This window comes from Pygocentrus nattereri, chromosome 27, assembly GCF_015220715.1.
Source record: "Pygocentrus nattereri isolate fPygNat1 chromosome 27, fPygNat1.pri, whole genome shotgun sequence".
NCBI classification, from domain to species: domain Eukaryota; kingdom Metazoa; phylum Chordata; class Actinopteri; order Characiformes; family Serrasalmidae; genus Pygocentrus; species Pygocentrus nattereri.
Genome location: NC_051237.1, coordinates 23,485,246 through 23,500,127, shown reverse-complemented (window position 1 = coordinate 23,500,127; position 14,882 = coordinate 23,485,246). Strand labels below are relative to the sequence as shown.

Here is a 14,882-nt window from a genome sequence, read left to right as displayed (position 1 = left end):
ATCACGATAGCGTTATAATTTTATCACCCAGCCCTACCTTTTGTGTTTACTTTTATAAGTATACAGTTCGAAGACATTGTGTGTGATGAAGTGGACATATGCACTGGATTGATATTAAATCAGACATGTCTGAATGTGTTTCCTCTCACTGTATCACTGGTTTCTCAGCGTAGGCAGTGAATCAGTCAACAGTATTAGTTGGTAATAAGTGCACTGTCTTTTAGGAACTATGGTCCTGATGTTTTAATCTCCCACCGTTTGTTTTGTTGATGGTTTATATGGTTACAGCACTACTTAGTAGCTAACTTTACTGAGTGAAGGAGGGCTGGACTTGTTGGTCTGTCAGTCAGCCTGTAATACACTGAGGCACACAGAACCAGTTTATAAAGACTCAAAGTTGCTTTGTGCATTGCAGATGGACTTTACATTCACATCTTCACTCCAACGATTCTTCTTGATGGTGTCTAAATGACCACCACAAAACAGCTGGTGTACTCACTCTCAGATTCAGCTCAGTCCTCACAGTTTATTTTAAAGATCATGGATTATTTTACTAATATTACTTACTTAACTCTGGAAGGGCATGTGGAGTTGGAGAAATACAGATATGTTTACTTTATCGCTTGTCTCATAGTTTATCTACTGACTATTTGTTTTAATTCTGTTGTCATTTTTATCATATGCAGCAACGAACATCTCCATGAGCCGATGTACATTTTCATTGCTGCTTTACTTTGCAATGCTCTCTTTGGGACGACTGTTCTTTACCCTAAACTGCTGAGTGATTTTCTGTCTGAAAGACAAGATGCCTCTTACTCAGCCTGTCTGTTTCAGTCATTTTTTATTCACATTTATGCTGCTGCAGAGTTCACTCTGTTATCAGCTATGGCCTATGACAGATATGTGTCCATATGTAAACCATTACAGTACACAACTCTTATAAAAATGTCCTCTGTGAAAAAGCTCTTATTTTTCTGCTGGTTTGTTCCTTCCTGTGAAACTGGCGTAGGGATGATACTAACATACCAACTTACAATCTGCAAATTCAAACTGAATAGAGTTTACTGTAATACTGGTGCGATTGTAAAACTGAGCTGTGGGGACACATCTGTGAAGACGTCTTATGGGATGGTGATTTTTTGTGTGGCTATATTTCCATCAGTGATCTTTGTCATTGTGTCATATGTTAGAATCCTTGAAGTCTGTTTAAAGAGTTCGAAAGATTGTAGAAGAAAAGCTCTGCAGACCTGCTTCCCACACCTCATCATTTTCACCAGTTTTACTGTCACTGCATGTTTTGAAGCTATCAATAACAGATTAGAGGGAAATATGCCTCATATTGTTTCCATGATAATGTCCGTTGAAAATCTGGTGATTCCTCCTCTAATTAATCCAATTATATATGGTCTGAAACTGCAGGAGATTTGGAATAGGATTAAGAGACTGATTTGAAAAAGGAAGATGCATCGTTTTAGGCACATGACACATGGTGGATAAACATGAACCTGCTTTTATTCATCACATGTAGTTTTTAAGTGATTTCTCTGTAGTAAATATTGCCAGTGTATTCAAATAGAATGGAATATGCTTTGCTGGTTGTATTTCAGAAGATTCATTTTGTTCTCTTTTAATATGACATTTTGAAAATGTTTATATTAATTTCTCTGTTTGAATCAAAATATATTTTACAAGTTGCAGAATGTATGCTTTTATATATATAGTAAGCTTTTATGGATAGTAAGCTTCTATTCTACTTGCGCTGCAAAACGTGATATCTTGCTAATTTAAAAACTCTTAAATCTACTCCATATGTCTAATTATGAGGTTTTTGTAAGAATATAAGATTGTTCAACCCAATTCTGTATGTTTTCTTTACTTAATTTGAATCATTTTATTTTGTGAGAATGATTGGTAGATCATTTTGTTTCCTAAACTTTCTTCCGACTCCTTGAAACATGAAAAATGATCTGAGAGTGAAAAATGACACACAAAAAGAGCAGAAAATTATGTAACCATCTTATAATGCTACTGTTGACTTCTGCTGGCAAGCGTTTGTTTCTTGAAGAAAAACAGGAGTGGAGACTTGAGGAAAAAGAAGTTTAATGAATGCGCGTCTTCCCACCAAGCGAGTCTGAAATAGCCTTCGCAGTCATCAAACTTATATTCCCTCCAGTAAAAGCACACCCACCAGTTATTGCTTTGACTCAATGACCCCAAAAGGCCCCCCCACTCAGTGGCCGGCTGCCTCTACCTTTGTAATTAAAATAGAGGTGTTGAGGTCCACCCAGGAATTTTGTCTAACCAGACATAGGGCGGCACGGTGGCGTGGTGGCGTGGTGGGTAGCGCTGTCGCCTCACAGCAAGGAGGGCCTGGGTTCGATTGGGTTTCCTCCGGGTTCTCCGGTTTCCTCCCACTGTCCAAAGACATGCAGTTAGGCCAATTGGACATGCTAAATTGCCCATAGGTGCGAGTGTGTCTGTGTCTGTCTGCCCTGCGATGGACTGGCGACCTGTCCTGGGTGTATCCTGCCTTCCGCCCGAAGACTGCTGGGATAGGCTCCAGCACCCCCCCACAACCCTGACGGAGAAGCTGCTTAGATAATGGATGGATGGAGACGTCAAGATAGGCTAACCATTGGGGGTCGTTACATGACAAAGAACCGCTCTCCAAAGACCCCACACATCACCCAAGAAAAGACTTACAAAATGCAAATGAGATTAACCCGAATGGCAAGGGAAAACAGGAGTTACAAAGTATATTGACTAGATTAGTGAGGCTTTCACTTGTTGAAATTTCATCTTAAGATCTCTTGAAAATAATACATGTTTTTGTTTCTGTGGTGTTATTTTGTGTGTTTATAGGTTTCATTGTTAAACACCCACAGCCATCTGTGGTCTTGCTTTAATTGGGTGGGAAGGCTGGTCTAGTTCAGTGGCTCCTAGAAGTCAGTCCTGATGATCCTATGCTCTGTAAACTTTTGTCTGAGTTAATGAATTGAATCAGATATGTCACATGAAGGAAAGCACAAAACTAAGTGATCTCTGTAGAAACATCTCTGCAGCTCATCCTACACAAAAATGAGATGGAAGGGCAAATTTATGCTTTTATGAATTTATGCTTTCTTGACTGAACGTGATGCTGCACCACCAGCTTCGGTTTTCAGAGTCAGGCACCGCAGTCACTCACCGCCTGGCTGAGTGGAGAGATGACTTAATGATGACAGAGTCTAATCCTCACTGGCTAGGAGCTCAGCTGAGAACCATGTGAACAGAATCTTACTGCCTCTTTCACCTGCAACCAGGTACTCTGACTAGCTGCCAAGAAGTTTAAATCATCTCACAAGTATCTCCTGTTGACTTCTATTTAACTTCATTGTCATTATATCCACAAAGGGGCACGGCAAATTTATTTATACAGCATATTTCCACTGCCATTCAAAGTGCAAATGAAAAAATAAATCATTCATTTTAAAGGTAAAGGAGCAGCAATTAACAAGCATGATTAAAGGAGCAGATTTGAAAGAAAGAATCATTAAATAAAAAATCAATTTCAACTTTTAAAGTAGGATAATTTAAATAAAAAAATGAAAAAATAAATTAGGACTATTGAATCCAGATAGGCAGCTAGTCTGAGGGGGTACAAAATAACACCCCATTCAGGCTGCTGTTCTGACGCATAAACAGACAGTGTGCAGGTTCTGATGAGATAATGGAGAATGCATATACACAGTAAGTTTACATTACATTAATGGCATTTGGCTGACGCTCTTATCCAGAGCGACTTACAATTTGATCATTTTTACACAAGTAGGCGAAGGTAGTGTTAGGAGTCTTGCCCAAGGTCTCTTATTGTTATAGTGTAGGGTGCTTACCCAGGTGGAGGATTGAACCCCTGGTCTACAGCGTGGAAGGCAGAGGTGTTAACCACTACACTATCCCAACCACAAGTGCTGTAAGGATTGGAATCACCTTTTTTCAAAAAAGGAGAATTTGTTTCTGTGAACTAATCTGCCCTGCAAAGCACACCAGACTTGCATTTACAACCACATCACAGCATGTCAACCTCTAGCTGCAACTAATCTGCAAATGTACGATTCAAAACACATTTCCCCAAGTCTGCTAGTCATGTGTACCCACTGTGATCACCTAAAGATATAAAAGTGCTGTAGTGATTCATATTAAACTCAGTGTGTCTCTGAACTTTGATGCTTCTGTGTCATTTGTTCTTATTCACTTCTCGAAAGCACATCCTAATCTTCGTCCTATGTTTTATCATGTGGTGGAAAAGATCTGAATGCAAAGCAACAATTTATATTTGCACAGATACTAAAAATTAAATAAATATAAACGCTGTCCTGATTCTTGTTGAGATAGAGGGGTGGCCAGCCCAGCAGTCAGGAGCTGAACTTTACCCTCCTCTGCTGTCACTACAGATGGGCAGGGTCGCCCACAGTGCAGCGCTAATAGCTGTTAATGAAGTGATGCTCTTTTTATCTGTCCTGTAACTCAAAACACTCAAAAACAAGGGATAGGGGTAAAAATAAGAAATGAGACTTGGCCTAAATCTCCCAGTGAATCTGCCTCAAGAGACTGGAACAAGTACTTTCTGCACCATCAGGTGTTATCATACCACTATATTTATTTATTTATGCCTTGCAGTTCATCTCAGTCAATCAGAGCAAAGTCAGCATGTACTGATATTGGTGTCACAAATGTTGATTTGTTTTTTTTCTCTGTGTAGGTGGCTGCGATTGGTTTTAGTGCAACTTTGAGAAATCAGTTCATGAGATCTGCTCAAACTGTGAGACAAGCAAACAAAATTTCTGACATCAGAAATCAATTATCCCACAATCTGGGCATCACTGCCCATCTCACAAAGCCCAGCAATGCAGCAAAAATTTGGTCTAAACATGAAATTCAGTAGGCTAAAATCACACAGTGTATGTCTGGCTTAACACGTTAAGTTTTCTTCACCTTTGAAGTGATTGTTAAGTGATTTCATATTTGTACCCCATCAGGCTGACACAGATCCCTTCATTTTAAGTCCGTAGCTCATTTGCATACCCTTTTTATTCAATTACATGATTATTCTTTGATTTGATTTATTTGGTTAACCAAAAAAGTAAAACAAAAATGCACATTTTATTCAAGGTTCTTTATTAAATGATTTCTTATTCAGCTGCTTGATTAGTGTGTTAGAAAACACTGGCCTTTGCAACCTCATCATTTCAAAGATTGATAGGGTTGAGATCCAGGGACTGTGTCGGCCAGTGAGTCTGAAAATTCACTATGATGATCCTGGAATCACACTTGATAATGAGGAGTGCCTTGTGACATGGAATACTGTCAGGCTGAATGTGTTTATCTGGCTGTGAATAAACAGCAGTCATAAAGGGATGAACAGGGTCAGCAGCAGCGTTCAGATGTTCTTCAGTGGGATATTGGATGGCCCTGACTCATGCTATTGTGCTTGTAGTTAACTGGATAATAAGCCTTACTATGTTATAAGCCTCAGAGTTTAAGGAGTTAAACAAAATAAGAATTTTTTTTTCTTTGTCAATTTGCTCTTGATAAACTGTAAAAAATTAAAACTGTAAAAAATTAACAGTTTAATAGGTTTCACAGCTTCGCAATCAGTTGCATTAACTAACTGATTACTAGATCCATAGTGATACCAGGTGTGCTCTGTTGTAGGAGCAGTAAAGTTAAATCATGAAAAAACTGAAGTACTGATCATCTGTACTGAAACTCAGAGAAAGCTGAGAATCTCGGCTCTTTATCTCCAAACACCAAACCTGCAGTAGAAATTTAGGTAAGATCTTAGACTCTTTTTAATTTGCATGTAAACAGTCACTAAAATCACTGAAGTTCAGTCTTTTCCCTCTCAGATAGACGTAGAGAAACTTGTAGCTGTGTTTGTTCAGCAGAGTTGATCACTGTAATGGTCTTCTTACTGGAGAAAACAGTCTATCCTCTAGAACCCGTATAGAACCCAGCAGCACGGATCCTCACAGCACCAACACACAGAGCTCATATCACCCCGTGTACACGCTGCACTGACCACCTGGACCTGTTAGAGAGAGTTTAAAGCTCTGTGGCTCTAAATGACCTTAAAGCTCCTGAACGTCTGAGCTTAGATCTCTTTAGCTCTGAGCTTCAGTAAAACTCTCCGCCTCTTTAACTCTGAGCTTCAGTAAAACTCTCCACCTCTTTAACTCTGAGCTTCAGTAAAACTCTCCGCCTCTTTAACTCTGAGCTTCAGTAAAACTCTCCGCCTCTTTAACTCGGAGCTTCAGTAAAACTCTATGACTCTTTAACTCGGAGCTTCAGTAAAACTCTACGCCTCTTTAACTCGGAGCATCAGTAAAACTCTCCGCCTCTTTAACTTGGAGCTTCAGTAAAACTCTCCGCCTCTTTAACTCGGAGCTTCAGTAAAACTCTACGTCTCTTTAACTCGGAGCTTCAGTAAAACTCTACGCCTCTTTAATTCTGAACTTCAGTAAAACTCTCCGCCTCTTTAACTCGGAGCTTCAGTAAAACTCTCGGCCTCTTTAACTCGGAGCTTCAGTAAAACTCTACGTCTCTTTAACTCTGAGCTTCAGTAAAACTCTCCGCTTCTTTAACTCTGAGCTTCAGTAAAACTCTCCGCCTCTTTAACTCTGAGCTTCAGTAAAACTCTCCGCCTCTTTAACTCTGAGCTTCAGTAAAACTCTCCTCCTCTTTAACTCTGAGCTTCAGTAAAACTCTCCTCCTCTTTAACTCTGAGCTTCAGTAAAACTCTCCTCCTCTTTAACTCTGAGCTTCAGTAAAACTCTCCTCCTCTTTAACTCTGAGTTTCAGTAAAACTCTCCGTCTCTTTAACTCTGAGCTTCAGTAAAACTCTCCTCCTCTTTAACTCTGAGCTTCAGTAAAACTCTCCGTCTCTTTAACTCTGAGCTTCAGTAAAACTCTCCTCCTCTTTAACTCTGAGCTTCAGTAAAACTCTCCGTCTCTTTAAATCTGAGCTTCAGTAAAACTCTCCGTCTCTTTAACTCTGAGCTTCAGTAAAACTCTACGCCTCTTTAACTCGGAGCTTCAGTAAAACTCTCCGCCTCTTTAACTCGGAGCTTCAGTAAAACTCTCCTCCTCTTTAACTCTGAGCTTCAGTAAAACTCTCCGTCTCTTTAACTCTGAGCTTCAGTAAAACTCTCCTCCTCTTTAACTCTGAGCTTCAGTAAAACTCTCCGTCTCTTTAACTCTGAGCTTCAGTAAAACTCTACGTCTCTTTAACTCGGAGCTTCAGTAAAACTCTCCGCCTCTTTAACTCGGAGCTTCAGTAAAACTCTATGACTCTTTAACTCGGAGCTTCAGTAAAACTCTGACTCTTTAACTCTGAGCTTCAGTAAAACTCTCCGCCTCTTTAACTCGGAGCTTCAGTAAAACTCTCCGCCTCTTTAACTCTGAGCTTCAGTAAAACTCTCCGCCTCTTTAACTCTGAGCTTCAGTAAAACTCTCCTCCTCTTTAACTCTGAGCTTCAGTAAAACTCTCCTCCTCTTTAACTCTGAGCTTCAGTAAAACTCTCCTCCTCTTTAACTCTGAGTTTCAGTAAAACTCTCCGTCTCTTTAACTCTGAGCTTCAGTAAAACTCTCCTCCTCTTTAACTCTGAGCTTCAGTAAAACTCTCCGTCTCTTTAACTCTGAGCTTCAGTAAAACTCTCCTCCTCTTTAACTCTGAGCTTCAGTAAAACTCTCCGTCTCTTTAACTCTGAGCTTCAGTAAAACTCTACGCCTCTTTAACTCGGAGCTTCAGTAAAACTCTCCGCCTCTTTAACTCGGAGCTTCAGTAAAACTCTCCGTCTCTTTAACTCGGAGCTTCAGTAAAACTCTCCGCCTCTTTAACTCGGAGCTTCAGTAAAACTCTATGACTCTTTAACTCGGAGCTTCAGTAAAACTCTGACTCTTTAACTCTGAGCTTCAGTAAAACTCTCCGCCTCTTTAACTCGGAGCTTCAGTAAAACTCTCCGCCTCTTTAACTCTGAGCTTCAGTAAAACTCTACGTCTCTTTAACTCTGAGCTTCAGTAAAACTCTACGCCTCTTTAACTCTGAGCTTCAGTAAAACTCTCCGTCTCTTTAAATCTGAGCTTCAGTAAAACTCTCCTCCTCTTTAACTCTGAGCTTCTGTATTATTATTAAGGCCATCGTAGGTCAAAGGTGCCTGAGACTGGATTTGGAAATCACTGCTGCTATAAATGTTGATTGTTAGTTGAATCCCTGATTGTGATGCTCATTTTTAATAATTTTAGATTAATTTTTATATCAGCTTGTTACTGAATTACCATCACCTTTGCTTTTACAGAGTGTAGTGTACATTATTATAATATAATAGATGAAACCTATACAGTACATTTGTTTATAGTGTGTTATGACTTCAAAAAAATGACTTCAATTAGACAGAAATAATCAACAGGTCCAGAAAATAAACAACAGGTAAAGTTAATGACCTGAATAAATGAGGCCGCAGAGTTTCAGTCATATCTCCTCCTGCCCCAGAGAGTCTTAGTCTCCCTCGGGGCCCAATAACACCATTATAAACATGTTTATTACAGACAGTGTCCACAACACGCATTCAGACCACTCGGCCCTCGGGAGAGTCGGGGGTCCTGGAGGAGCTTCTATTACCTCATCTCTATTGTCTCTGCAGTTTGTTATGGACACTTGTAATGATGTCCCCCCAGATTTAAAACTGTTTTGATGAAGTCATTTTTAATGTCAATTAAATAATCTAACAATACACTCAGTTACCTTCACAAACAGCTAGAACATGATTATCACAGAGACTATTTGGTATTTTGAAGAGTTTTACAGCTTTGAGAAAAACAAATGAACGTGCAGGAAATGAAGCCATTACTCTGTAAGCTGATCCATCAATCAGCTGTCATCCATCAATCAAGTCAAATACACTTCCATAAAGCAGCTCTGATGTCTGTTCAGTCTGAAATGCGTTTAACTCTTCATGATGCAGTTTATGGAGTTAGATTTGTGCAGTTAGAACTAAAATTAGCAATTAGAGCAAAAATCTGACAATTTTTTTTTTCTATATCGCATTTGAAATTGAATTCTGATCTGAAATTGAAATGTAAGGAAGGCTGTAGCATAAAATCTGAAATTGAAGTTTACAATTGATGATGTACTGAACGCCTAAATTTCTAAAGTTATTTTTTCACTTTTTCTATTTCAGTTTTCTAACATTTTCTATAAATTCACATTTTTAGGCACAGTTTTTTTAAATAACATTCATGACTAGACACTTTTTTCCTGTTGTACCTTTTCATAATGATATTTTAAAAGAGAAAAATAAAAAACCTAGAGACTCACAGGGTGTGTGGAGATACTTCAATAGCAGTGAATTAAGCAGTGATAATTCAATTGCAGTGAATTAAGATACAGTTATGTTCCCTAACCAAAGGAACTGAAGGTGTACCCAGTGACAGTGCAGTACTTTTCTCTTTGAGATTGTAGACTGGGAATCTAGACAACTGGTAAAAGTGGCACTGTGGAAACTCAGTTTAAGGTACAATCATATTTTGATTCAAATTTACATGCAATCAAGTAAAATCCATACAGCTTCCATGACAGATATTTAAACCCTGTGAGCTCTTGGGGTCAGAAGGCCTTCAGGATGTGCATGAAAGCCTGTTTTTATCACCAGAGGCCTGTAAAAAAGGAGCAATGACTTCCACAGCTCTCAAGGAATAGCAGGAAAATGTACTGACTTATTGTGAGGTCAAAATCAATGAAAGTTTAAAGCTGTTTAATTCAGTGAATCTGTTCTAGAGCAATACTAGCATTTCCTGGGCTGCAGTACCTGAAATCACCAGTAGTAGTAAGCGGAGCAACCAACTATCTTCATCCAACAAATTAACAAATACCCGAGTTCATATTTCAGCCCATGGCAAATTATGTGGTCACTCTTGGCAATAAAATCTTAGGAATATGTCCAAACACTCTGTCCATTACTTTGACAGGGATCTAATCCTAGACCAAAGATTCTCCTCCCCAGCTGCAGAGATCTCCATCATCCTATTGATAACTGGTCTTCTCTCACCTGTTAGCAGTTACTCAATTAAAATCATATAAGTCGCTGCTGTCTGAACAAAACCCCCATCTCCACTTTTGTTGATTTTCAGTTTTTGACAATTGAAAATATATGTTGGCCTTTATATTGTGTGTAAATTTCATGAAGCATGGACCAAAATAAACATCTGGTTCCATTGACTTACATTGAAAGTACTGCATGCTTTTTTCCTTCTCCTGGAAAGTTACCATTTTGGAGATATGAGGTTTTGTTCCAACAGCAGCGATAAACAGTCGTATGTGGTATGTTTGTGCTCCAAAGTCTCAGCAAGTCTGTTCCTGTCAATGATGAGCATGTATTTCTACATGACTTGGCTCTTTTTTTTCTGAATTTGAATTTGTGTTTTGATTTTAGTTCTCATGATTTCAGTCAGCTGGCTCTGGAATGTTTTCTGGAACTGTTGCCCTGACTTCATCAATAAAGATCAGCTCCCACGTGTGGTGACTCATCTCTGTTACAGCCAGATAGTAAAAAGATCAAGAAAAATCATAACAAAAAACTGCTGTGATGGGGTTGTTTGCATTGGTAAAACTGTAAATGAGAATTTTTTCTTTGAGTCATAAAAATAACAGATATGGAGTTTATATCATTTAATAGAACATCATATACTGTTATTATTTTGATCACTTTTCATTTTAACATTAACTGTTAAAGGAAAAGTACATTTAAAACTGAGATTGAATAAAGTTCCTTTAATTCCATAAATTATGTACTGTTATAAACTTTCCACTATATATTATGATAACATTTATTATAGCCCAAAGGGCCCAAGCTTCTCTTATGAAAATCACTTTATAAAGTTTACAGATTCATATCATATTCACACGGAAACTGCAGGCTTATATCTACTATAGTGATGCTTCGATATATAGGAAAGCAAGAAAAACTACCGATGATGAATGAAAGAAGATCTGTCTCTTTAAGGCTCAGTATAATTAACAGGATTCTGAAATCGTGTACATTTAAAATGATATATGTGTCTTTCTTTTCCAAAACATCTTCTTGATCTTATTACAAATCTCCTGCAGTTTCAGTCCATATATAATTGGATTAATTAGAGGACGAATGACTGCTTCAGTTTCAGGTCCTGTTCAGGGCCCATTTTCAATCTCTATGTCATTTTCAGTCTTTCTTCTAGATTCAGTTCTGTTCTCTGTACAAAGCCTAGTTTCAGTCTGTACCAGGCTCAGTTCCAGTCTCAGTCCCATGAGTAGTTTCAGCCTTTTTCTGAGACCATGTTTCAGTCTCTGTCCCTCTTGCACACTTGCATCTGTTTCAGTATAAATTCCTGTCCTTGACCCATTTTGGCTTTTGTCCCAGACACAATTTTATTCACTTATCCAGTCCCCATTTTAATATTCCTTCCATGCTCAGTTTCAAGATCTGTCTCAGACCCAGTTTTAGTCTCTGTCCCATGAAGAATTTCAGTCATTATCTCAATAACCACCAGCCACCAGCAGAGGGCATTGATGGCAAGGTGCTATAAGTTTAGAGAACTCCAATTTCCAGAAGCCCTTTGGCTGATGAGGCCCAACCTGGCACACCTGTGGATTCCTCTACTTAAGGCCGTGGCAAGCAGCACCCCTTTGTCACACCTTTGTAGAGGGGTGACCAGTACGGTATGCAGCCCAGGTGGATATTGGAAAGGAAAGGAAAGGAAAGGAAAGGAAAGGAAAGGAAAGGAAAGGAAAGGAAAGGAAAGGAAAGGAAAGGAAAATGACAGCTGGGATATGCTCCAGCAGCCCCTGTGACCTAGAAGGAGAAGCAGCTTAGAAAAATGTGTGTGTAGTTCAGCCTTTATTTGAGCGCTGCTTTCAGCGTTCTCTTTGCTTTTTGTTTTCTCCAGTCTAGTTTCAGTCTTTCTTCCATGCTCAGTTTCAGTCTCTGCCCAGTTTAAGCCTCTGTGCCAGATTAATTTCCATGTTTTTCCCAGACCCAGTTAAGTCTTTCTCCTTAAGCTGTTTGTCACTGTCCCTGGTTCAATCTCTGTCTGTCCTGGTCTTGGTTTCATTTTCTTTTCTCCAGACCTGTTTAAGTCTCTCTCCCATGCATAGTTTCATTCTCTGTCCCAGATACAGTCCCAGGCCCAGGTCCAGTCTCAGGCCTAATCTCAGTCTCCGTCTTGAGCCTAGTTTCAGTCTTCATGCCAGCCAGGGCCACCAGGACTGTGGGGACGAGCGCTCATTTAACCCATCACTTTCTGAAGTCCTTAGATAAATTCACCAGTTCTTGATTGAGCTCAGGATGCTTTCAAACAAACATCTGCACTAAATCTGAATTATGCTGCGGCTCACTAATCCAGTAAAACATTTTACTTTGGCACTCAAACTAACTTGGACACAGATGTCAGCATGAATTTCTTGCTTTTTGACACCTGGCTTGCTTATTGTGGGGCTGTCAATCTTTTTCTGTTTTGAAGTGTGAAACTCCACCTACATTCAAGATGCATGGTAAAAAATCACTGGTCTCAATCTACAGCTATGTAGCTGTGCTGCTGGTGGGAACATATTTACAATAATCTGAATTAAGTGGGCTACATTTCACATGGTGGGGTTTATTTATTAGGCTAAACCATAAACATACTCTGTTACTCTCATCTTAACCACCATGAACAGAAAATAGAGACAGTGTCGATTCACAAACAAAGGAAAAACAATAATCCTTGCTACTCTATAGCAGATCTTTTTCTCTTGCCTTTAACCAGATTACTGACTAAAAATGCTCCAGGACCCATGTGCCACACACATTTTATTCCATAGTATTTTATTGCTCTGCAATTAATAGCTGCGGATCATGTAAAGAAGAAACCAAGCAAATCATGCAGGCAGTGCAGCACTAATGTGCACTAGGAAAAGGCTGCTCTGGTGTTGAATTGTAAACTTTAATTCAGAATAAAGAACCGTTTGCCAACTGTTTTGCACACAGTGGAATTAGACCTCTGCATTTAACCCATCTGTGCAGTGAAACACCCACATACATGCACACTAGTGAACACACCCTAGGGGGGCAGTGAGCACACTTGCCCTATCCACAGTGCCCAGGGAGCAATTGGGGGTTAGGTGTCTTGCTCAAGGGCACATCAGTCATGGTCTGTCAGCCAAGGGGATCGAACCGGTGAGCTTCCGGCCACAGGGCTGATTCCCTAACCTCTGGCCCACGGCTGCCACAAAACAAATGCATCTGAAACTGTAGTGTGGATTTTAAATGAATAAAGGTTATGAACACAGCTTGATGTTCTTCAGAGATGTTTACTAGCAGAGATTGCTGTGTGAGGCTGAGCTCAGCAAAGGGTCAGTTTTAATGTTAATAACTTGACATGAAAGGTAGTTGCAGCTGTTCGGGCATTTGCCTTTTGTCACTCAGCCAGTTGTTTTTATTATTATAAACCTTTACACCACCAGTTTTGGTGACGTGGTTCTCAGGGCCCTGATCTTCCTGTTCCAGTCTCTATAACTGTGCTTGTATTTATCTCCGTGTGATTTTGTCCCAGCCAAGTTCCTGTTTAGTTACTGTGTTAATATGTAGGGAGTGTTTTTAGGGATATTTAAACTCTTTCTGTTGAGTTCAGAGTTTGAAGTGTTACTTTAGCTCTTGAGTTTTCTTTTATGTTTAAAAGCTTTCATGGTTTCATGTTCTATTATTATGTACATAATATTTGCTTGAAATCTGCTGTTCATGTGGTAAATAAGTTTTATTGGCTGCAAACGACATTGAGGTTTGACGAGAACTTGGAAACCATTTTTAAATGAATACACAAAGCTAATGTGATGCATTCGGTAATATAGAAATGTTTTGACTCCTGCAGTCAAAATATGCATTTTCACTCCTTTTATAAGTCAAGATAATGTTACGCTTGCTCTACAGGCAACATAATTAAATTTGGAATTTTTCAGCAAAAATTCCAATGAAATTCAAAAATGTTGTAAATTATAAAATATAAATATAAAATAATATAAAAAGTGTAATATATTTGTGCAAGATAATGTTATGCTTTAAACTTGTAAACTCAACTCAATTTTACTTGGAAAATCAACAAAATCTGTTTTTATTTATTTGTTTACTTTTTGCACCCAAACTTTTGCATGTGGCTGTTTACACAGAATGACTTTTCTACCTTGATGGAAATCACCATGAGTTATTGCTCTGTGTGCTTTTATACAGTGACTAAAGCAAATGTATGAGAGAGAATAATATAATATAACAAATAATAATACAGAATAATATTTAATAAGCCACAACAGGAACAGCCTAAAGTCAGAACAAGATGTGAAGGAGTTACTTTGAGGATATAAATGGCAAATGGCTTTAATGAGCCGTGGATGTGGCTGTGATTCCAGTAGAGAAGACGCACACAATTGTGCTATTAAATAATTTCATATTTTGGTGTTTAATTCATGATGGATTTGGTAAGACAGGAGTTGGAGCTGAATCTAACAGAACTAGTGCAGATTAAACTCATGGCTTTGTTGGAATTAAAGGGAAACGTACAGAAATAAAGAGAAAATCTATGCATTTCATGGCAAACAAAGCTTGGAAATGATTTCATTTAGTTTATTGTTTAGAATCTGTTAAAATGATCCTCCAAAATGTTTATTATTGCTTACTATTGCTGCCCAAAGCCACTTTCATCACATCAGGTGTTAAGGGACCTATTGTTATTGTGTCCATACAAACCCACATGGGGGCTAATTAAACTGAGGGGTGCGTAATGAGGTCATTAGTCCAGTTTATGGTTTTATTCCTCTGTTTGTGGAGCGAGCTTTGAG

At 38.9% G+C, this 14,882-nt stretch overlaps 1 protein-coding gene across 1 annotated transcript; it reads left to right on the top strand.

Annotated features, from left to right (window-relative positions):
- Window positions 1–540: 540 nt before the first annotated feature.
- LOC108414289 (olfactory receptor 6N2-like) lies at window positions 541–1,452 on the top strand. The gene has a single exon (XM_017687123.1). The coding sequence runs from the start codon at window positions 541–543 to the stop codon at window positions 1,450–1,452; it is 912 nt and encodes a 303-aa protein (XP_017542612.1).
- The last annotated feature ends 13,430 nt before the right edge of the window (window positions 1,453–14,882 follow it).